Source organism: Mirounga angustirostris, unplaced genomic scaffold (assembly GCF_029215605.1).
Source record: "Mirounga angustirostris isolate CCGP_5_RB_7025 unplaced genomic scaffold, mMirAng1.0.hap1 SCAF_1, whole genome shotgun sequence".
In the NCBI taxonomy this organism is placed as follows: Eukaryota; Metazoa; Chordata; class Mammalia; order Carnivora; family Phocidae; genus Mirounga; species Mirounga angustirostris.
Genome location: NW_026991709.1, coordinates 133029798 through 133055485, shown reverse-complemented (window position 1 = coordinate 133055485; position 25688 = coordinate 133029798). Strand labels below are relative to the sequence as shown.

At 38.5% G+C, this 25688-nt stretch overlaps 1 protein-coding gene across 1 annotated transcript in view; it reads right to left on the bottom strand.

Moving 5' to 3' along the window:
- Positions 1-25688, bottom strand: part of KCNH8 (potassium voltage-gated channel subfamily H member 8) — a 380547-nt gene that overhangs the window by 51404 nt on the left and 303455 nt on the right. The window contains exons 8-11 of the mRNA XM_064575899.1: positions 23254-23451; positions 11946-12145; positions 10848-11097; positions 4661-4875 (exon numbers count right to left, since the gene is read on the bottom strand). Of these exons, the coding sequence (XP_064431969.1) occupies positions 4661-4875; positions 10848-11097; positions 11946-12145; positions 23254-23451 (863 nt within the window). The remainder of the gene's footprint in view (positions 1-4660; positions 4876-10847; positions 11098-11945; positions 12146-23253; positions 23452-25688) is intronic.

Sequence of the window (25688 nt, the reverse complement as noted above, 5' to 3'; positions counted from 1 at the left end):
TGCACACAACCCCCACAGGCTGGTGATGGCAAGTTGACTCTTCCATTACTATGAAACTTTGTTTATTCCACTACGTTTATTTATATATGTTTTAACTATTGCATATGACCACTCTGGAACTTTTGCAATAAATTATGATTATATATGCATTTGTTTCATTTGAGGGTCATTTGAGACTTGGATGTATTGAATTTTATAACTATACTGTTTAAGCATGGTGCTGGGTCTATATAGAGAGTAGATGTAGGTTGTGGGGAACTAGGTTGTTAAGATAATGTGGAGGTTTTAAGCAGCTATGATAGGTCAGCACCTTAAACCACCCAAGTATGATCAAATACGTCCAAGTGGGAAGAAGCAGCTGACCGTGCACATCCTAGAGGGCTCCCTTGTCTCTGCCTCAGGAGCCTTCTCTGAACTTTGCTGTAGCCTCTTGTGTTATGCTGGAGATGGGCATTCAGAGTCCTTCACCTAGAGGTCACTGACCCTCAAGAAACTGGGGAAACACCCCTCCTTTACTAAAGAGGTGGTAAGACCAAAGGAGGAGACTTTATTTTTTTAAGCTGATAGGATTACATGACAATGAGAAATTGAGGAAAAATGAGATAAGACACTTAAAATTTAATAGGTTTCATCACTGATAAACCCCTCAGTAAGAATTTATTTTCCTTTTTCAACAACCATTGCTGTTTGTTGCTCTCTAACCATGATACCACCACTCAGTCAGTGTCTACCACGTGAGAAGCACATAGGTATTTATATGTAGCCATATCAATATTCAATTTTCAGTGTATTAGCATTATTAATTTTTGAAAACATATTTTAGATACTCTTCAATCATTTTATTTTTTTATCACAGATTCAAAATTCTTATATTAAGGCATTAAATTTCACAACCAACAACACATGAGATTGTGCGAAAGCCAATTTTATAGAGTCTACCATGAGAAGCAGTGAAGCAAATTTCTCATAATCTGCATGGACAGAAATAGCTAAATTAATCCACATCATTATTTGAGCCATGCAGGAGATATAAATAAATAAGACAAATATAGAAAACACGGGGTGCATAAGATGCATAATTAGCATGAGGTCCAAATCATGCTAGCTAGCCTCTCCATAAACTTAGAATATTATATATTTTAGTTAATTTTCCTGTGAGAATTGGATGAGCTGTCAGTCTCAAGTTACATAATTTATCATAGCTCTAGGAGTTATATGTTACTAAAGCTACATGCATATCCCTTCTAAATTTTGACTATTTCTTGAAATGCTTTTATGATCTTTATTTCAAAAAGGATTGACCATCAGTCTTCACTTTACCCAGATGTTCTGTGTCACCTAATAGTGTATAAGTTCCTAGGGGCACAAGGTGAATCCAGAAGGCAAAATCAGAAAGACGAAAGGCAGCCAAAGAGTGGGAGTTAAACTAATATGTATCAGAAATAATGGGGAATTTGGAGATGAAGAGAGAGCAAGAAGAGGAGAGTGATGAGAGCAATAAGAAAGAGCTGAACAACATGGCCCAGTGGCCACATGATTTTTAAGAATAAGGATATATAGATACTGTACATTTATATTGTTTGTGTTTCCATTATGCAAATGTCCTTCTTCTAAACCCATTGATCATCAAAGGCTTCAACCCACTAAACGTCCTGTGTGATTAGATATTTTGTTTGTGTGTTCACAGAAATTAAGGAAAGAGGTTGGGTTTCCCATTGGTCTGACAGCAGAGCAGAGTTGCAAAGCAAAGCAAGAATTCATAACCATTGGTTACCATCAGAATACAAATGCGCCAAGAAGTTGGAGTATGCTTAGAAAGAGCAGAAGACTTTCTCCCCAGGGTATGGAATTATGGGGAAGGGTGGTCCAAATTTATCGAGCCTTAGAAGGCATAGCATCCCAAGATCTTGGAGATATATGTGTGTGTATATATATGTATATACACACACACAGAGATTAAGAGAGGGAAGTTTTGAGTGATAAGTGATCAGGAAAAACAAAACAATAAAAATTTTAGGGGTAAGCTCCAGTTCCCATTTGCCCTTAAAAATGCAGCTGATAAGCCTTCTGAAAAGAAGCGATACTTATGGTTCCAGCTGTAATGAAATAGCTTATATTGAACTAACTCTCAAGTAAAAAATGAAGCTGGACAAAATACATAAAATAACTGTTTGAAAGCACCAGAGCACAATCAGCTCAGGGAAGACTTGAAGGGTCGTGGTCCCTGAGAAAAGAGGGGCACACCAACGTGTGCTCTGCATTTACCCAAGTATCTTCTGGGGGGAATATTCTATTTCCCTGTGAGGTGGAATAGCGTAGAACAGAAAGGAGCCATCTTCCTGGCTAAGGAGGCTAAGTTCAGGTGATACTAAAGCACCTGGGATTTGAGGAGTAAAAGCCCAGAGAGCTGTCAACTGCGTCAGTGTGGCCCTAGATGCATGAGTCAACTGCTCACGTGAGCATGCACAGGGCAGTGTTCCAAGAGACTCGGAAGAAAACAGCACCTGGGACGAGCAGAGAGTTCAGCCACCGTGTGGTGCTGAGGAGATGGAGGGTGGAGTTTAAGCCCCACCAAATAGGAGAGGCCTTGGTAAACATCTCAGGCTTTCAGCTGGAGATTCTAGAAAAACCACATCTTAAGGGTGAAGGCTATAGCCCCAGAGGATGGGCAAAGCTGAAACAGAGCAGCTGAACAAAACCTAAGAGGAACTCTGGGCAGGATGAAATTGGTTGGTTGGAACTTGATCTGCCTGTCAAGAGAAAATCTTACCTGCATGGAGGAAAATAATAGAATAATATTCATAAGCAACATCTACATTTAAACAAAAGTATAACATCTGCTAAAAAGAAGGAACCAAATGACCACAACAAAACAAAACAATGCAAGAGAAAGAACAGATAATGAAAGTAATCCCACAGGCAATTCAGGTATTGGAGTCTAAAAATCACTCTGATTTATGTTCCAGCAAACAGAAAAAAAGGGATAAAAAATTTGATCAGAGATACAGATCCTTAAAAAGGAATCAAATAAAAAGAAGGTGGGGGTTGAGATCCAATATTTTCCACTTCACTAGGCTGAGGCATGTTTGGCTCTTTCTCTCTTCCCGCATTTCTTCTCTCCTTTCCGGTTGCTTCCACCCTCTAGCACACTTCCACACTTCAAAAATAGGTTGTCTTAGAGAGTACAAAAGACAACTGTAGTTTTAAAAGTCCATCTGTCGAGGGGGACCTGGGTGGCTCAGTCAGCTAAATGACCGACTCTTGATTTCAGCTCAAGTCATGATCTCAGGGTGGTGGGATTGAGCCCCAATCTGTACTCAGCGGGGAGTCTGCTTGAGATGCTCTCAATCCCTCTCCCTGTAACCTCCCACCTCCCATGCTCTCTCTGTCTAAAATAAATAAATAAATCTTAAAAAATAAGTCCATCTGTTGAATCAGAAGATATGAAAAGTGCTTTCAACAGGGACAACATAACTAATAGTGTATACAATGTGACTACATACAAGTTACTTAGCCATTCTGAATCTGTTTTCTGTTCCATACAAATTGATACTTACCTTACAAAGTCATTTTAAGCACTAAATGAGATGCTTTATCTAGGCAGAGAGCTTAGCACAAATAGATTCCCAATAAATATTGATACCTCTTTTGCTGTTTGCTATCGTCAATAGAGAGAAGCACACATTCAAAACGGTTAATCTTGAACTTCAGAATGGGATACCATCTACGTATTGACTGTCATTTACGTATTGACTGTCATTTGATATCCTCAACCAAGATGAAGTAATACACAATTTGTATTCTTTCTCTACCTTTCAAAGTGAGGAATATTAATGACTAACAAAATGCCTGCACAATATGGGTTAGTCAAAACAATAAATTCCTTAAAATCTCAGGGAAAAAAAATCGAGTATTGCAAATATCTTAGACAAACTCAAGGCAGCGAGCAAGGCTTTTGTTGTTACAGAATGCTATTCATGCTCTGGCTTGCCTTTCAACAATCATTCCTATTAAATCATTTGTGTCTCTGACACATCTAATGAAGTTATGTTTGCGATCAGCTTAACCCCAGGATGCAATGTAGTACCTATTTTGTTAGGAAAGCTGTTTGTATAAACTGAAACATGCAGCAAATATATAATTTCATAAAATGCTCATTATGCTTTCAGCGTGACAATCTTTGGCTTTGAATCCTTTATGCATATTCAGTCATTTTAAGATAGACTGTTTTGGGTACTGGTTAAAAAAAAGATTATTCTTAAGTAAACTCCCTAACAAGCAAGCAGAATAGTAAACAGAAACACAGCAAACTCTGAGCCATATATTCTATCTGGAAATCTTTAAATTGTGGAGAAATCACACAACTGTAGCTAAATATTCTATGTCACTGAAACTGATTCTAGTTATAAGCACATGAAAATAAACAAGAAAGAAACTGAATTAAGGGAGGTCATCTATAAACAATACTTTCCTAGAATGTTGATAAACTCCAGGCTTGACTCCTAACTAATTATTTAATTGTTCAACTAGTGGCTGAATAATCATACCTTATTCATTCAGAGATTTTTACAAGTGAAGTCATGACATGTGCTTTTATTATTATAAATGGTCTCCAGTCCCCATGTTTTAGGTCTCAGCACTAATTAGAAGTGAGACTTACATCACTCTCATGACCTTCTCGAAGGTTGTATGTGAGGTCATGCTGAATGTCTTCCATGAATTTGTGAGCATATTCTGGGTAAAGGTCTAGCACTTCAAAGAGTCCTTTGAGGATGATGCACTGAAGATCACAGTAGGTTAAAGCCTTCACATCTGCATTGGTCTTGATCACTTGGTCCTTAATTGATAGGTTTGCTCCAATTAAGTCCCCTTTCCCTTGAAACAGTGAAAAAAAGAGACACGTCACTTTTAAAGAAAAGCAAGCCGGGACTGGAAACTTCATTTGACTTACAGGCTTCCCTTCTCTGAGATGACACTGCAAAAGAAAAAGAACCTTCATCTTGGCAGTGTTGAGATTTGGGGCCTGGTATTTCTTTGTTGAGGGGGTGCTTTCTGTACATAGTAGAATGTTTAGCGCCATCTCATATTCCTGACCCCCAGAAGTGACAACCGAAAATATCTTCTGACATTGTCAAATGTCCCGTGGTGGGCACAACTGTTCCTGGTTGAGAACGGTGGTCTGGGGGATAAGGACTAACAGAGCCAGAGTTAGGAACTGTCGGTCATAGACGGGCTCCAGAAAGTTCCTCATGGCATTCAATAAATGACTTTAGTTAAAGCAGTTGACATTTTTGTCACAGTTGCCTCAACTGTTCAGGAGAAATAATAATGGCTCCAATTTTTTTTTTTTTTTTTTTGAGTACAAAAAGGCTCTGTAGAAGACCATTAAAATGTGTGTTAATAATTTTGATTCTAACACAATAATTGGCTTCATCGTCAGCTTGCTAATGTACTCGGGCTGTTTTATTTACCTCTGAACATGTCTACAAGACAGGAGGGCGAGGAGGGGGTGGTATGGGGCTGGGGCGCCTGGGTGGCTCAGTCGTTAAGCGCCTGCCTTCGGCTCAGGTCATGATCCCAGGGTCCTGGGATCGAGCCCCGCATCGGGCTCCCTGCGCGGCGGGGAGCCTGCTTCTCCCTCCCCCACTCCCCCTGCTCGTGTTCCCTCTCTCGCTGTCTCTTTGTCTCTCTGTCAAAATAAACAAATAAAATCTTAAAAAAAAAAAAAGAACGGGGTGGGACAGAGAGAGGTATTGGACATCATGGATGGTGAAATCTACCAAATGAAAATGTAAAACACGCACCCTACTTCTAATACTCTGTGACAGTGTAGAAGGCCAATTTTCCCATCAAAAAAGAAAGCGAATAAATAAAAACTGAGTTCTCGGCTTGCGCCACTGCAGGGAGAGAGACCCACCACCACCTCGTCACTTGCGCCCGCGCCACACCCAGCACCCCTGCTATTTTGCCTGCAATGCTGCCGCCAACCAGTCCTAGGCTGGATTCCCCTGCCTGGGAACCGGCTTGCTTCCTTGAGTTTGCTGATTAGATCATATTGGACAATGTATTTGAATCTTTAAAATCTTTCAGTTGATTTGAATCAGTTTCGCCTAGCAGGAAAGTGAGCATAAATGTAAGTGCTAACGAAGAGCTGATTGCAGCTTCAGATCTATTTTAGACACAGCCATTAATTCACTCGGCATCCGTGTGAGAACCATGAAAGAAAATCCATTGCATCCTCAGACAAACTTAGGATCAACGCTGAAGTATTATGACCTACGTTCACAGAGGACACTGGCATTAGATTCATGGCTACAACTTAGGAGTTTCTTTGCTTTGTCCTCCTGCCTGGGCTTGAAATTTTATTATTTTTTTAACGGCCACTTTGCTCTGTCTCACCGGGAATCAACAACCAACCACTGATCCACAGAGAAACCACCAGGCAAAGAATATCTTTGGAATGGTATAGAACAAATTGCCTTGTCCCCCATTCAGTTAATTTTTTAACTTCTAAATTTTTATTTTTTATGGTGCCCAGCATTTCTGGAAGGAAAGTCTCTGACTTGTAACAGGCTTCGGTAAAATTCCGTTTTATTGAGTTCCATAGGAAAAGGAAACATGCCAAATTAACTATGAATACTTGAAATATTCATAAATACATAAAAATGGATCATTTTAAAATTATTGAATTACATGCGAGTATTATCTCTGAAATAACATTAGATTCAAACCTTGAAGTTGAGCCTTTTGGTTCAAAGAAAAAAAGGACTGAAATCTGCATTTCTAGATGTTAAGGGAATATACAACCACATGGTGCTAGAGAATTCAAGTTGGATTTATTGTTGTCACCCATACAGCTAAACTTGGCAATTTGGTTTCTTACATATTTTGTTAGAAATCTAAATTGGTGCTCAAAAACTCAAAGTTGGGTACCGATGCAAGACGTAAATATAGCCAGGATGCTTTGAATATAAGAAATTTTGAAATTTGTAAAACTCAGGAAAGTTTATCATGATTCAGTGTCTTGCTACAAAGAGCATGTATATTTTCTGTTAAGCAATTGGTGTTTGGAATGACTTTAGGGTCATCATACTTCCATACCTTGGGTGACCACAGCATGGCTATTTAAGCCATAGTGACCCCAGCTATAAAAACACCACCAACATCTTGCCAACTTTGGCACTCTAGAAAGAATTCCAGTTTATTTATTCATTTAAGGAGTATTTATGAAGCACTGACATGCGAGCCAGACCTCATGTTGAGCCCCAGCGCATGTGCACTGGTAAATAATAACATGGTCCCTACCCTCACCGATTTTATGGTCTTGGCGGATTTCTCACTATCTAGATTTAGGACTTTGATCTAAGTTTCTTATTTACTCCAGGTCTCAGTATCCTTATTTCTAAAAGAAGAGAGAGATTTCTGTGGTCTCTTACTATCTCCATTTTTCAGAATTCTATTACTGATATTTGCTAACCAGTTACTCTTCCACAGGGGGTGGAGGGTGGGGAGGGGGAAGCTGATGGGATGCATCTGCAAACCATCCGGGTTAGAGCAATAACATGTTTAATTATAATTAGGCAGACTAATACCATCTGTGAAGAGCACATTTATCAGTGATTTGTCATTTTCTTTTAAACAACAATGAAGAAATTGGTAGAAAAACACAATTACCAGGACATGAAATGAAAGTGTACAAGGCAAACAAATTCTATCCCCGTAACAAATCCTTGACTCTATGTCAACTACTTCCCCAGACATCAGATTAAGAAATGCATTCGTGTATTGATTGGACAACTGAGTTGCTTGAATAAGTTATGGCTTGACAGTTGTTTGGCGATACATCTTCCCTACAACATTATATATTAATTCATTTTGTTGGCAGAGTGAACATGTATTAAATATCTACAGATCAAATGTGATTAAGTTTATCAAAGTCAGTATTGATTTTAATTGGCCCTATAAGACAATATTACCATAGGGAAAGTAAAATACCCAATCTCCATTGAAATAATGTTACTCACAGAGATGAAATATTAATAATTTATCCTTGTTTGGGTTTAGTCCCAATACCACATACGAGTATTTAGAATGGTCATGTGGCAATTTGCATTTAGATCACTTTTGATGTTCGACACAGTAGAAACGAAGATGTGAAAATGTTAATCATGAAAATCATAATTTATGGAGGAAATTGGGGCCAAGAGCAAAAGGCAATGGATTAAGTCTTTCAGCTGTGAGTAGAATTTTTTCAAATAAAAGATCCAGTTGAATTATGTATTACAAACAATGTTAATTACCTAGAAGCCATTGAATTTGTACCTATTATGTTCTAATGTTATGGACAATACCTTCATATTCCATTCCTAGAATTGCTGCTATTGTAAAAATACACCAAGATTATGGAAAAAGACAGATTATATATATTTAAACATGCTACATTATTTTTGCTTACAAGCATATGAATCCATATAGTTTTGGAAAAATAACTATATGCCCTCTTAAAAGCAGCCTATGTCAATATAAAACTTACATGGTCCTAAGGAAACCCATGGAAAAGTATTTCATGATTAAAGATAAGTTTTCGAAGCAAATTTAGAAATAATTGTCAATTTTAATTTGGAATTGCAAAATAACAGAATGGCCGTTAACTTTGCAAAGTTGATAAATGAGCAGGAATGTTAAATTCTCCTTTTAAAAACAGACATAGAGAGCCTCACTCTGACACTGATAATGACCTGGCCAAGCTGAAAATAAACTCTTGTCAGTTGCTATTCTGTACCTTTTTTTAAAAAAAATTTATTTAGATTCAATTTAGTTAACATATAGTGTATTATTAGTTTCAGGGGTAGAATTTAGTGATTCATCAGTTGCATGTAACACCCAGTGTTCATTTAATCAAGTGCCCATCACCCAATTGCCCTATCCCCTCATCCCCCACCTCCCCATCCAATCTTTCTGTTAAGGAGAAAAAACGTAAGAGGGTGAGTCAAGAAATGAGCCAAAGCTTTAAAAGACAGCCCAGGGCTCCTGCGTGGCTCAGTCGGTTAAGTGTTTGCCTTCAGCTCTGGTCATGATCCCGGGGTTCTGGGATCGAGCCCCACATCGGGCTCCCTGCTCAGCCAGGAGCCTGCTTCTCCCTCTCCCACTCCCCCTGCTTGTGCTCTCCTTCTCTCTCAAATAAATGAATAAAATCTTTAAAAAGAAATAAATAAAAATAAAAGACAAGCCCTACCTTTCCCCCCGTAAGTGGCAAACTGAGTGAATACGAAGCAATGAGAAGCCTGCAGGTATTTCACTATTCACTAGCCTCCACCTCTTCACCTTTAATCAGGGATCATCACACCAACCTCACATGGTGGTATGATTTAAATTGGATAATGGACGTAAAACACCTGGTTCATATTAGGGATTCAATAAATTTTAGTTCTCTTCCCTTTTCCCAAAGTATCATCTGCCTTGAAGCTTATGAACTAAAATCAGTGACAGCAGGCTTACGATGATTATATAGATACAGAATGACGGGCATCACTTAGAGGTGGAAAGAGTATTGGAGGTAGAGTCAAAAGACCTAGGTTAGCTTTAACTTTGGAAAAACAGAGGAAATACCACTCCCATCTGTCCCTTTGTGTTAGGAAGGCTTAAATAAGACTCCATATGTAAAAAAAATTTTATAAATAGTTAAGTTATTTATAAATCTTAGTTCTTAAATAATATTAAAAATAAATTAGCCCCAGGGTGCCTGGGTGGCTCAGATGGTTAAGCATCTGCCTTCGGCTCAGGTCATGATCTCCAGGTCCTGGGATGAAGCCCTATGTCGGGCTCCCAGCTCAGCAGGGGAGCCTGCTTTTCTCTCTCCCTCTGCCTCTCCCCCTGCTTGTGCACTCTCTGTCTCTCTGTCTCTGTCTCTCAAATGAATAAATAAAATCTTTAAAAAAATAAAAATAAAAAAACTTGCCCCTTTTTATTAACACAAATCCTAAACATTGATGTACTACATTGGTTTTCAAAATGTATTTATTGTTTAGACCACAACTTGACACATTCTTAGGCCTTCAATAAATATTAGTTGAATAAACAAACAAACAAGAGATAGTGATTTTAAAAGAAGTACACATAAAAATGTGAGTCAGAATTTTTCTACATTAACTCTACATGTCATTTCTGTCAGCTGACCTTATATTTCAATGAAAACCAATTATGTCTTAATAGATGGGAGTCAACTTTGTGGTACAAAATCTTCACAAACCATCCTGTGGAATTTCTTTGAGGAAGTAAAAAAAAAAAAAGCTTATGGCCACCTGGATAATATGGGATTAGTGACTGCAGTGAGAGCTTATTCTCAATGCATAATCATTTTTGCACTATTTCTAGCCCAGATGCAATAATTTTCATGTTCTTCTCTGAATTTGTTCTCCACAAAAATACGGAAATGCCCTCTTAAAATTGACCAGCTATTTCACCAAAAGGCAGCAGGCATCACGACTAAAAATTTGGCTTTAGGAATCAGAAAGAACTGTGTTTGTTTTCTTATCATGTTATTTGGGACAAATTAAGTTAACTAAGATACTATTTATTCATTTGTAAAATGGGGTTAAGATTCATACTGCTGGATTTTTAACAAGAATGAATGATATGTTGGATGTAACAGCATAGCGTAAACTCACTATGTGGCATAACAATTAATAATAAACAGTTGGCAAATTAAATCCACTTAAAGAATAATCCTGATTCCACATATTCATCCAGAATTTTCTTACTCGCAATAGCAGTATTTTCCCCCCATTTTCTCTTCTTAACTTATGCTCTAGGGTAAAATTGCATGAAGCGTTTCAGCTCCGACCTACCAAGAATAGCCAGCACCATGCTGTCTTTAAGAACTTCCATGGAGCCTGAGCATACAAAGTAGATGGCCTGCAAAGCATCTCCTTGACGCAGCAGATACTCCCCCGGAGCACAGAAAGAGGTTTTGATGTGCAGAGACAGAGACCTGAGGCAGCCCCGGCTGGCACACTCAAAGAGGGACAACTGCAAGATTTCCTTGTTCAAGTGCATAGTGATGTCAGAACGCAGCTCGTCAGGAAAGTCTTTCAAAAGCTGTCAAGATGAAAGAAGAAATCAAGCTGGGGTAAGTCTGGTCTGATTGATTTACTCTGCAAGAGAAGAGGGGTGTTCTTCCCACTGTTTGACCAACCAGAGTACAGAAGAGGAAATCATGTCTATACAACCGTGGGGCGATTTTTCAGTGACTACTGAAAAATCAGCTGATAAGTCTGGAGAAATAGGATAAATTAATAAAAGACTCTAGAATGAAAATGTATGGCTTCTTGTGACTTGCTTCTCATAAAGACTCTCACTCAGGACCGAAGATATGGAATTTGGACCCCCTGATGTTTCCTCTGGCATCATGATCATGTCAAGAGAAGAGAAACCAAATAGTCACTTAGAAGTGTGGATTACAGTGTGATTGGGGGGTTGTAGCACGGTTGCTTTATTTATAGGATACTTTTCTTACAGTGGTGGTCTGGGGTCTTCCTGGAAGTCTACAGATAACACATGTGCCGGAAGATGTTTACTTTCTTACTTTGTTTGTTTTAAAGGCACACATTAATTTGGTTAATCTAATAATCTAACATTACACAATTCAATGGTTCCAAGAATTGATTGGTTCCTCTAAAGAGGGTCAATGAGAATGAAAATTAGTCCGCCCAATCGACCAAAGTAGCAAACTAATGTAAAACATTGGTCCATCCAAATGGCATCATGAAAACATAAGCTAAAGCAGATGAAAGAAGATGGACCGAATTTCATGAGGGATTAAAAAATAGAGATAAAGAAGTTGGTAGGTGTGTACTTTGCCTCTGAGACCTGCATTAGAGCACCTTGCTTTTCCTAAGAATATGTGCTTTCTGCCTGAAAACGTCAACATGAGAAATGAACATTACCTCATTTGAATCTATTCCATTGTTGACTGACCAGGTTGTTTGGAAATATTCGAGCATCCTCTGCTTGAGCTGCTGGGGCAGGTGATGGACCCGTATGAAGTCCTTCAGATCCTTAGTTCTAGTGTGATAGAGGGACCATCTGGAATACATCCTCTGTATGATCGCTGTCACGTTTCCAAACACCAAAGCATGCATCAAAGCTAGAGAAGACAACACAGCATACATGGGAGAGAAAGTTGGTGGGGGGGCTCACCCCTTAAGTCTAAATTTATGGTTTATATATCCTGAATTCAGCAGAGTATGCTTATGTGGCCATGTTGGTACAGCTACTTTGTCACAGAGTGATCTTGATGCAGTCATTTGTTTTTTGTTTTGTTTTGTTTTGTTTATTATGTTATGTTAATCACCATACATTACATCATTAGTTTTTGATGTAGTGTTCCATGATTCATTGTTTGCGTATAACACCCAGTGTTCCATGCAGTATGTGCCCTCTTTAATACCCATCACCAGGCTAACCCATCCTCCCACCCCCTCCCCTCTAGAACCCTCAGTTTGTTTTTCAGAGTCCGTAGTCTCTCATGGTTCGTCTCCCCCTCCGATTTCCCCCCCTTCATCCTTCCCCTCCTGCTATCTTCTTCTTCTTTTTTTTTTTTTAACATATAATGTATTATTTGTTTCAGAGGTACAGGTCTGTGATTCATCAGTCTTACACAATTCACAGTGCTCACCACAGCACATACCCTCCCCAATGTCTATCACCCAGCCACCCCATCCCTCCCACCCCTCACCACTCCAGCAACCCTCAGTTTGTTTCCTGAGATTAAGAATTCCTCATATCAGTGAGGTCATATGATACATGTGTTTTACTGATTGACTTGTTTTGCTCAGCATAATACCCTCCAGTTCCATCCACGTTGTTGCAAATGGCAAGATTTCATTCCTTTTGATGGCTGCATAATATTCCATTTCTTCTTTATCCATTCATATGTTGATGGACATCTTGGCTCTTTCCACAGTTTGGCTATTGTGGACATTGCTGCTATAAACATCAGGGTGCACGTACCCCTTCGATCCCTACATTTGTATCTTTGGGGTAAATACCCAGTAGTTGATGCAGTCATTTGAATCCAAATGGCTTGATCAGAGTAAAAATATCTTTTAAAAATATTCAGTAATAGGCAAAATAGGCCCCTCTGACTTACACTTAATCTGTTAGCTGCTATTCTGACTATGACAAACTTTTGTACTTTTTGCATCTATATTATTTTAATAGTTAGGTAAAGTTTAATAGCGTGAGAAAATATTTTAATATAATCTCATAAAATAAACTATAAAGTTATAGTTCAATGGTTATCATAATAACAAATACATTTTAAAAATAAGTCTATTATAGGGGTGCCTGGGTAGCTCAGTCAGTTAAGTGTCCAACTCTTGATTTCGGCTCCGGTCATGACCTCACGGTCAGGAGAGCCCTCAGCATGGAGTCTGCTTGTCCCTTTCCCTCCGTCCTTCTACCTCCCATCCCACTTGCGAGTGAATGCACACAGTCTCTCTCAAAAATAAATGAATAAAATCCTAAAAATATAAGTCTGTTATAACCAGTTAACCTTTACTAGTCTTTTCCCCTAAGCCATCACTTAAAATTAGTTTTTGGATATTAAATATAACACATTTTTATTAATAAAGGTACGGAGAAAGTTGCTAGAAATGTAATTGAGGATTTTCTGAGCAATCTGAAGCTGAGATTAATATGGCTCCAATCACCAACCTCGCTCTAGCTCTGCGGTTACTTAAATTTTAAGGGAAATATCAGAAAATCTGAGACCATTAAAGAAACAAATGCATTCATAGAGAAAAACAGGTATTCTGCTTAGAATCATTTTTGCCATTCTGAGAGGAGCTAGATGGTTCATATATATGCGATTCCTGTTTCGATGAGATTTCTCAGTCAGATAGTATTCAATCCCCACTTTCTCGCTGAGCCTCCCCCCTTCTCAGACCACCACCAGATTATAATGAGAAGACTTTGTTCACAAGAATTCAAGAGTTGATGGGGATTGGAGATGGGTCTTCTACTGGAAAAAAAGTGATTTCTAGGAGTTGCCCACACTATAAGGAGTGGTCAAGAAACTTAAAAGTCAGAAAAGGCAGGACAGGAATTTGCACTAAATAGTCATTAGCCAAACAGAATGGAATGGCCTCTGCAGACTCCAGCAGATAGTCCAAGAAGGCCTTGAACCCACTTGGGGCTGTGGCATTGCGAGAGTTGAGAGCCAGGTGTAGTTATATTTATGGGCAGATCAACTCTCAGTGATACTCGGATTTCAGCCCTGATCCCCATCCTGGACAGGACTGACAATGACGTAAGCTCAGGGGTTTGGTGAAATCATCTGTTTCAACAGCTTTTGGTTAAAAAAAAACAAAGACTAAAAATTTAGTAGTTTGTCTATTAGGATCTATCAAAGTGTCCTTGTACCAAAATCTCAATGTCCAAGGAGTTCTGTTAAAGTTTCTTAGCATCAAAATAGATACATTTGTGCAAATATGTCGACATATTACTGCATCTATCTTCCTGAATCTCCATCCTATTTCACGATAGCCCCAAATAAAATTCTTTCTTTCCTCTACATTTGCCAGAAATTAATGACCACTGGCATGCTAATTTCAATCTAATCTAACACTGGAATTAAAATTCTTTCAGGTTATATATCATCATTTCTTTACGGAAGATATGGTCACCATGCCTATAAAGATAGTTGTAATAATAAGGAAGCCCCCAACATATTGGAAAAGTTACTAGAATAAGGTTAAACTTAGGGTCTATATTACTCCTGTATACAGAGAGAATATGGGCTTCAGAATGAGACACATCAGGATCTGAAACCTGACTTTGGCACTTCCTAACTGTGAACTTGTGAAGATGCATAATTCCCATGGATGCAGTTCCCTAATGTATAAATATGCATAGTATTTACTCATAGGGCTTTTTTGAGATCTAAGGAGTTTATATATATATATATTTAAAAGTGCCTAATATTTTGTGTGAAAAACAGTGGGTGCTCAATTTATGTTAGTTTTTCCCATGAGAGTGGAAAGCGTAATCACGAATTTTTAACACACTCAGTGATGTAAAATATGGGGGAAAAGGACTCAGTTAAGGTTTTCCAGCAACCTCTTAAATATTTAAGAGTGGTTGTTAGAGGAAATAACTTCTTAATGAAAGAAATTCAAGAAATATTTAATAAGTGCCTGCTCCATACCAACGTAAGTATATATTCTCCTTAAATTTTCCAAAATGAAATGTCTTCCAACAGGTGAAAACTATTAGAAGAAAACTGTATATTGCCTAATAACTTACTGTTGAATGGCTCTTGGTAAATTCTAAATAGAGGTCCACTCTTCTGTATGTTTGTTAAAGCATGGTAGTTCTGATGTCAAGTACTTTGTTTGGAAGAAGAGACCTTCATTTAAAGTAAACACTCAGCAAAGCAAGGAAACAATTCTGCTCCAAGTCAAAGAAATTAAGCCCCAATTTCAGGCTCAGTTAATATACGTATGGGCTCAGTGTTTGGAAGCCCTACCATCTGTAAAAGTATGTAATAGTCTTTCGTGGAGATTAAACTGAGTACTGAGAACAATTTTATTTCATTTATTTTAACACTGCCTTCCTTAATTATCTGTATGATTTTAACTTTGCTTTACTTAATTATAATGTGTGTAAAGCACTTAAAGTAAGAGAAGTAATATGTTCAGATCATTTAGCATCCTAATTGTACATTATCAATAAAATGAATTACTGGATTAATTGTAGCATTCTAAGTGTTGTTGGAAAGTCCTCATCTATTTCTGAGTCACCATAATTTCACTGTCTCATTTCAGCAGAGGCAAATACTTCTCATTTAAGTGGTTAAAAAATAAAACCCCCAACTCCCATAATTTTTCAGCTTCCAAAGTTATTTTGCCTCTCTGTTACTGCTTATCACTTTCCCACTGGCAAAGAGTGAATATAACTGTCAGGCCAAATCATCTCATCTGCTTTGGCAGTTTGACTTAAGAACTGCAATATCCAGGTCAGTTTGGAAGTCATCATTCACTTTTCCTATTACTCCTAGCAAATCTGATGTATATAATTCTTAAAGTAGCATGCTAGGGCTGCTGCTGAGTGTGTGGGAGGTTCTTTTGCTTTGTGCACGAATTTTGTATAAAATGCATTTTGTAAAATCTCGTCTTAACATCAGCTCTTGGGAGGAGGCCCCACAATTAGGGTCTCGGAAGAAAGTCAACAGACCTTCAATGAAAATGCATTCTTAGAGCGCTGCCTGGCTTTCTTTTTCGTTGTCTCCTTTTTCTTCCTCTTTGCCTTCTCCTTTCCCTTCCCATTTCTCTTCCCTTCCCATCTCTTCCCTCCCCACTTCTCTCTCTGCATTGTGGGCAACACTGTTCTCCTGAGGTATAACATCCTTGCTGAGTTCTTCCGCCAACCACTTTGCAGGGCCTTCAGATTGTGTACCCCTGATATAAAAGGAGACCAGAGCTCAGGCTTCGGGTAATCTTAGCTGCCCTCCTCCTCTCTCCCACCTACTCACTGACCTGGAATTTTCCACGCCTGTTAGAGTACACTGGGTTGTGGATAGCAGATGGCAGAGAAAAGAGAGTGAGAACAATTTCCTAAATGACGAATTCAGATGGCAGTGTAGACATCTTTAAAAAGCCTGAATTTGTGAACACCATAGCCCATATGAGTCCGATAAAATTATGTCAGGAGAATATATATAGGATGAGAGGACCCAAGGAAAGCCTTAACTGTTACTAATTTCACTTTACTTTTTTCAGGACAACAATGCCTGATTTAAACGGGACATGTCCTCAGGGATGAGTCACCTTCACTAGGAAATTTTGTCTAACCTTCGAGCCTGACCCGACGGACCCATCAATTGGGGCTGACTTGTTAGGTGACGATGAGGCAGCCGTTACTAAATATGATAGAAGAGTTTTTAAAGAAATGGGGAAAAGTTCTAATATATTTTGTTTCGTGGCAAAAATGATATGCAGAGTTAATATAAATATTGTCGAAAAGAGGGTTTTATATATATATATATAGAGAGAGAGAGAGAGAGTTATATATATATAAGGCTGAAAAAACTATATTTTGGTAATGGGATTTTATGTAATTCTAATTTTTGTGTGGATTTTTCAGTCTTTTCTAAATGTGCATTATAATGGGAAAAATTAAAATGGAAAAAGAAAGAACATCATCTGCCCAAGTTTCTATTTTCATTACTAAACTGTGAACTCCTCGAAGGAAAGTATCATGTCTTAGTCATTTTTGTTTCCCCAGCCTCTAGCACAGTGCCTGGCATAATTTAAGTGTGCCATAAATATTTATGGAACTGAAGTGAACCTCTGGTCATTTGATACTTTCTTTAAAAAGTTTTGTAATCACAAGCAATTAGCTTAGAAAATGTATTATGAATAGTTCAGCCCCAAACCCATCCCTCCATCCCTATCCCATGCCCCAAAGGCGATCTTTTACAATTGTTTATTTTAGGTGTTCTTGTGATTATCACCCATATTTTAGACAACATAATTTTACTTCTATTGCTTGACTCATCATGTTAAGACAAGACCTAAAAACAATCTGACATAAAAGGTGAGAACTCAGCTCACTGTTTATCTACATTCTCATCCCACACTTCGTAGTTATTCTTTTTTAGCTCATCTATTATAATTTGACAAAGCGAAATTAATATCAATGACACATCAAGAAAATTACACAAATTCTAAATGTACAGCTCATTGAGATTTCTTAAAGTGAATCACTCTCCCGATGAATAAACAGGATATTACCCCAGGCCTCCCTTGTGTCCCCTTCACAGACACTAACCAGCCCCATTACCAAAGGTAACCGCAGTTGTGAATTATATTGCAATCCATAAGCTTTGCCTACTTTTAAACTTTCTCTAAACAAAGTCATACAATATGTACTTCTTGATGTCTGGCTTCTCTGCTTAGCATTGTTTGTAAAATTCATCCACGTGGTTGCATGATGTAATAGTTCATTCATTCTCATGACTGTATATTACTCTATTGAATAATGATTTCACGGGCGCCTGGGTGGCTCAGTTGGTTAATCGGCTGCCTTCGGCTCAGGTCATGATCCCGGGGTCCTGGGATCCAGTCCCACATCGGGCTCCCTGCTCCGTGGGGAGCCTGCTTCTCCCTCTCCCTCTGCCTGCCTCTCTGTCTACTTGTGCTCTCTATCTCTCTGTCAAATAAATAAATTAATAAAAAATCTTTAAAAAAAATAAAATAAAATGAATAATGATTTCACAATTTACTTATTTATTCTCCCATTAACGGGCATTTCCAGTTTGAGATTCTTACAATAATGCTCCCACAGGCATTTATTTGTCTTTTGATAAATATATATAAGTATTGGACGTGTTGAGTGGCAGAGTACAAGTATGTTCAGCTTTGGTAGATATCGACAAAATTATTGTACCACTTGCACTCCCATCAACAGCATAGGAGAAGTCAAGATGTTCCATATCCTCTCAGACTTTTGGGTTGTCATTGTTTTTAAGAATAGCATTCCGGTGAATATAAATGCTATATAATTTTGATCTTAATTTACATGTCCTTGATGAATGATGTTGAGTACCTTTTTATATTTGTATTGTTTATTTATTTGGCATGGAAATCTGTGAAGTAATTTTTAAAGTTTTTATGCATTTTTGGATTGTCTGTTCTTATTGATTTGTAGACAGTATATATAACAGATAAGAGCCTTTTGTCAGAGAAATGTTTGCAAATACTTGCTCCTATCCTATGGCTCTCTTTACACTCTTAAATAATGTCTTTTGATAAATACAAATTCTGTAGTTCAACTTACCCATTTTTTCTTTTTGGTTAGGGCTCCAGCTGGAATTAATTTTAACGTACAGTTTTAGGAGGAGCCAAGATTGTTTTTCAACATGCAGATATACATTTGACCCAGCAACATTTATGGAAAGAATCATTATCCTCCCTTCATACCTCACGTCACCTATGTCATAAATAAAGTGGCCATATGTGCATGGGCCTATTTCTACACTCTTCTATTCCACTGGTTTATTTGTCTGTTCCTGAGCTAACACGTGCTTTCTTTTTTTTAAGATTTATTTATTTATTATTTTAGAGAGAAAGAGAAAGAGCTCTGGGGATGGGCAGAGGAAGAGAGAGAATCTCAAGCAGACTCCCCGCTGAGCATGGAGCCAAACACGGGGCTCAAGCCCAGGACCCTGAGATCATGACTTCAACCAAAATCAAGAGGCGGACGCTTAACCGACTGAGTCACTCAGGTGCCCCTAACATGTGCTTTCTTAATTGCTGTAATGTTACAATGCATCTTGATATCTGTAATGCAAATCTTAGTGCTAATTTTGTTTTTTGTTACAATTGCTTTGACGAGTTTTAGCTCTGCATTTGCACTAATCCTTAGAAATGGCTTGTCATTTTTCAAACACACACACATACCCACCAACACACATAAACAGATATCTACTAGAATTTTCATTGGCATTGAATTGAATCTTTAGGTTAATTTGGGTAAATCTGATATATTTATAATATTGAGTCTTAAAACCATCGCCATTGTATATCCTTCCATTATTTTAAACCATTTGTAAATTTTCTCACTAATGTTTTGTAGTTTTCTGTATAGTAGAATCGCACATTTGATATGTGAAATTTTTATAATTACTTCTTATATTTCATTTTCTAGCTGTTTGTTACCAGCATATAGAAATACTATTAATTTTTGCATATTGAACATGTATCCGTCAGCTTTGCAATATTCGCTTAATTGTCATAGTTGTTTGAAACTTTTAAGGTTATTTTTCGTGTTGGGTATTCTCAAAGTTCACATAGATTTGTCCAGGTATGGGTTTTTTTCTCATTATTTTTGCTGAATCTCTTTGATAAGTTTTAAATATTCTTCCCATAAATCAATGGTTTGCACACATTGTCATTACAGATGCTCACATGAAATCTTCCCCTTTTTCCCACGTCCTCACTCAGCCAGTGAGTGCCTCTTTTTTTTTTTTTAAGATTTTATTTATTTATTTGAGAGAGAGAATGAGATAGAGCATGAGAGGGGGAAGGGTCAGAGGGAGAAGCAGACTCCCTGCTCAGCAGGGAGCGCGATGCGGGACTCGATCCCGGGACTCCAGGATCATGACCTGAGCCGAAGGCAGTCGCTTAAACAACTGAGCCACCCAGGCGCCCCAACCAGTGAGTGCCTCTGCCCGAGATAATTATCTGGGGTTTTGGCAGTTACCTGCAACATTTAATATTGCTACTGCTTGTTTTTGTAGTAAATATTGCATCCCTGTCATTAGTAATTTCATTAGCTTTGGGTGGAGATTCCTAATAAGATACCTCAGACTTGATTCCATAGTAATATACACCTGAATTAAAAAAAATAAATTATTTGTATATATTTGTAGAAATTAAGGGAATAAAATTAATTCATGGTATACAATAAAATGGATATTTTGTAAGAAGTTTGCTAGGTCTCAGTGAATCCTGGCATTTGAACTTACCAAACCTCTGCTGCCTTATATCTAAATTAAGTTGTTAATAACTTCTATCTCATAGTGTTATGAGAATTAAGTGAACAAAATGTTCCATATTGTGAGCGCTTCTGATTAGCTCTCAAAGTTATGCTAGTTAATTAATTAGGAAATATGAAGATGCAGGTATTTCTTCTAGCCTAGGGTAATTGTCACAGTAATACAGAGTTATTTCCCACAAACACAAATTTGAGAAGCTTTAACTAATAAATTCAAGTTGCTTAGATGCCATTTGCCATTCAAAAATGATGGTTTCCTCAGTTCTATTCAAGTCACTTAAATGCTTTAATGCTCCTGACAAATGAACACTGGTTTCGCACCGAGATAACTTGATCAACGAACAATAAACAAGTGACAAAGTAACATTATCTGATTATTTCCCCTGTCTTTTGGCCCAGTGACCAGCATTGCTTTCTACTTACAGTGAATAGCAGGGGATAATTTTTGCCTTACCCATTTCTGATGCAGGACCATTCACAATACAGTAAATGGATCAATAGAGAATAAAAGCTCAATTATCTAGCAGATTCTTGAAATGTCAAATCAGTAGGTTAAGCCTTGAGCCTTTGAACATTTCCTCGAATTTCCACCAGGAAGAGAAGAAACACGGGCAAATATTAAATAAGTATAAACTGTGTATATTGGCAAAATGCTTGTCATTTTGCTAAGCTGAAAGATAGGCAATCAAGGAGACTGGCAATTAGAGAAGTCATAATAGTGGGTATAAAACAGCCACCACGCTGTCTGGCACACTGTAGCTCTTCAGAAAATGAGAGTTGCTGTTCTCGGCTCCCTGGGCTGTTGCTGCTATATATCAGCCAAGAGCCTGCGACAATTGCTGCAGTCCCAGCACGCCATTTCAGCAACAAGCACTGCCTTTCCAAGAAATTCTCCCCATCCCTGGCCCTTGCTCTGTCACTGCCTCTGAACTTCCTAATGTAAATGCGGCACGTAGTGTTTACCGCCTGCTATAATTAAAACTCTTTCCACGTCGTTCAGGCCATCTCTTCCAACCTGGATTGTAAGTTCCTTAAGGGAAGGGTTGGCTGGATACTCCTTTGATTTCGCCAGAGGCTGGAGGAGTCATTGCTTAAAGCCCCGCACACTCAGTTTATATCTCCCACGCAAGGAAGCTGGTAGGAACCATCCCCTATTATAAGGTTCGAAACTCTGATAGCTGGGATTAAGGCCATTGAAAGAATACGATAAAACAGGCTTTTGGAGAGAAGCACATGGGGTAAAAAGCACTGATAGAACCCTAGTTGAAGAATTCTGGTCTAAGAAGAATGTTTACTTGATCCAGGTAAATATCCACATCTCCTACGACCCCACGAGAGCCATCTTGTAATTCAGTAAGTTTCCGATTATGAATTTGTAGGTGGAAGTAAGCATTTATCTGGGTTCAAACCTTGCCTCTTTTACTAACTGATGGTATGACATTGGGAAAGTTACTGTATTTCGCCAAGCTTTAGATTTATCATCTGAAAAGTGTGGATAAGAATGGTGTCAATCCTGTATAAGTTAGGAGGTTCAGAAAAGGGAAATTGAACTAACGGTTTCTACAGAGGAAATTCACTACAGAGAATTGGTTTTCCTGGGGCTAGAGAGCTAAATGAGCAAAAAGAGAGTATAGAGGTCATGTGGATATAATAACCACGAGAAGGAGCTTCTGTCCTTTGAGATGGATAGACAAAGTTCTTGGAAGAAGTGCGCTTATCAGAACACAGAAGCCCAAAAGAGGTGCTGTGAGGAGCCGTTAGAAACCAGGGCTCTGACTTTGGATGCTGAGGCGCTCCCAACTAATGCAGGGATCTCCAAGATCCAGTGAGGCTGGTTCTGGGAGCGCCTGAAGATGCTCAACGCTGGGACCGCTTGATGCTGACTGAGGCAGTCTGCCCCTGAAGGTGCATCATACACATCAGAAGCAGGCGGTCTCTCCCCACTTCCTGCTTTCCAGTCTCCCTCTGGCGCCCCTATGGGCAGAAGTCACGGAAGTCAGCTGGCAAAGAAAAATGAGGTTTGTAGAGTCCAAACTCTGGCATTACAAAGCACAGCCCAGAAGGTGGGTTTGGAGCTTGGAGACAATAGTATATTAGTTTGTCTATTTCTTAAATGGGATAGTAATAGTGCCCAACCCATAGATTTGCCTTTAGGATTACTCAGGGTATTGTACTGAAGCATTTAGCACAGAGAATGGAACATAAAAACAATTTTAAAATGTTAAATATTTATTATTGTATTGGGTGTTTTTCTTTGCTTTATTTGTTATTTTTAACTAAGTGATATAGCAAACATCCTTAATGTACTATATTAGTATTAATAAAATTTGATAACACTGACCTGTTTGAGACTATAGAATGGAGTTTCAAACATATACCTGCAATTCAGACTCATGTAATTCATAAACACTAGGGGTAAACAGTACGCGGAGAAAACGATGTTCCTGTCCTTTCAAAATCAGCCATCAAGTAAATGGTTACTTCTTCATCTGTCCAGAAAATGGAATTCTTTGACATCATAGACTTTCACTGCTAATCTATATGTATATTAAAGTGTTTGTCACTGATTTTCTAACTAGTGCTTTTAGACTCTTCCAATTTAAATAATATATCGCTATTGTGTTTTAGGACCAAGTAAACAGAACAGCAATGGTATGGCATTTTCTCTTGGTGTGAAAGAAGAATTTCCCTTACCACCAATCAGCATGGTGCAGATGGAGAAGATCTTTTCTGCATCTGTATTAGCAGAGACATTCCCAAACCCAACGCTGGTGAGGCTGCTGAGGGTGAAGTACAGAGCGGCAATATAAGCACTTCGGATGGACGGGCCCCCTAAGGTATTGTTGCCGTAGTATGGAGATTCTAGTCTCTTTCCCAACTCATGGAGCCAGCCTGCAATGGAAGAAAGAATGAGAACTTAAACCCAAAGAGTAAAGTCCCAGTATGAGCACCTGGCGGTAATGAGAAATGAACATTTAGGGACATACGAATTTGCTCAGAAGAAAGAAGAGAGAAAAGCTAAAAGGAAGTTGAAGGCAAGGAATGAGATTCCACTGCTACAAAAGCAAAAATACCACTTTTATGCAAGCTGTTCTGTTTAAGACACAGCAGAGAGGTGGGCATCCAAGAGCAGATGGGTGGTCAAAGCTAAACAGGTTACACTAATGCTGATTACCTGCAGAGATAGAAACCAGCATTGCTAGTGTCAGCAACAGTGTTGTGTATTTCCTTCGTGGTTAAGCTCCTTTCTCAATTGGAATTTTAAGAGACAAAGGGGTCTAGTAGGTACTTTTCAACCCTACATGATGATAAATAGCAACAACCACAAGAATCTAGACTTCACACAGATGAGAAGCGCTTAATTTCCATCCTGCACAACCTTGCCCCATTTTATTCACTTGCGCTGACATCTAGTTGGCTTACAAATCTTAGCTCATGCTACCGTCCTCAGGAAGCCTTCTCTGCAACCCCATTCTGCCATTTGGGGCTGGAGGGGAAGATCTGCACAACTAAGAGGTACCTGTAATAGAACTCGATGCCCCTTGCAGCTGTTCTATAGTCCTGGTGTATATATGTGTCCCAACTGATCAAATTAAGTGCTTTAAATATATGCAGTTTATTGTATGTCAATTATGCTGTCATAAAGCTGTAAAAAAAGCTACACTAATAAAGATTGGAAATAGCAAGTGTGATATTGACAATAATAGAATGGAAACACAACACAAAAACCACTTTAAAATCCTTTCTTGGAAATAGTTATCCTCTAAAGTTTTGCATTCCAAATTCTGTCTCTCTCACTGTATGTGTGTATGTTAACAAAACACTGTGACATCATAGACTTTCTTTTTATTTATTTATTTATTTATTTGAGAGAGAGAGAATGAGAGACAGAGAGCATGAGAGGGAGGAGGGTCAGAGGGAGAAGCAGACTCCCTGCTGAGCAGAGAGCCCGATGTGGGACTCGATCCTGGGACTCCAGGACCATGACCTGAGCCGAAGGCAGTCGCTTAACCAACCGAGCCACCCAGGCGCCCCAACATCATAGACTTTCAGCTGTGAAAGTCACACAGCTGAACCCATAAAGTTCATAAGACGTGTTAAGAGATATTATCCACTGACCACTACTTTCTTATAAACACTTCATTTAATGGCTGCCCCAGAAGAGATGAAAGTCATTACACTTTTTAAGTAGTAATAATGCTGTCATTATCAACTAAAGTTATAGATCATGGAACTGTGCTAGGTAATTAAAATGCATATTTTAAACAACTGGGAACTCCTTGAGACCAAGGAGAATTGCTTAGTGGCAAGTATTGTGCCTTATTCACCCTGTGTGTCTAGAGAAGTATTTCTCAACCTTTATCTTGCCTCAGAAACATCTAAAGGGCTTGTTAAACAGAGATAGTCAAGTCCTATCCCTGGAATTTCTGGTACAGTTCAGGAGGTTGGGTGGGGGCTGAGAATCTGTCTTTGTAATAGGCTCCCACAGATGGAGGGGACCATTCTTTGAAAAGCCACCGCTCTAGAACGGTGGTTCTCAACACCAGCCTCGGCTGGGAATGCTTTTTACAAATACACTGCCCAAGTGCCACCTCCACTAACTGCATCAAATTTCTGTTGCCAAGACCAGGTACTGGCATTTTTTAAAAGTCCCCCAGTAGAATCTAATGTGAAGTTAGAACTTAGAATCCCTATTCCAGAACTTAGCAAAGCACTGACAAGAGTAAGGTTTAATAAATGTTATTTTAAAAAGTGAATGAATTAATGAATATATAAATGATTCTTGCACTCTGTCACAGTATGAGACAATATGATAACACTGATGCAATAAAACAGCATATGTGCATTTGTAAATTTGTACTAGAATAACAAATGTATGTTTTGATGATAGAGAATAATAATAAAATGCAAGTTAGAAGTTATAAAAGGTGATGCTGTTAGTAAGCTATGACCATCTACTCTGTCTGGAAAGGCTTTGTGAAGGAATAAACTTTAGTGATGGGGTTCAGGGCAGGATGCCCCAGAATGTGCCACTTTGGCATGTGAATTACTTGAGTTGAAGGCAATCAAGGCTTAACAGACTCAAGAAGAGCCTTTTACTTCTTCCTCAACTACCTAAAAGAATTTAG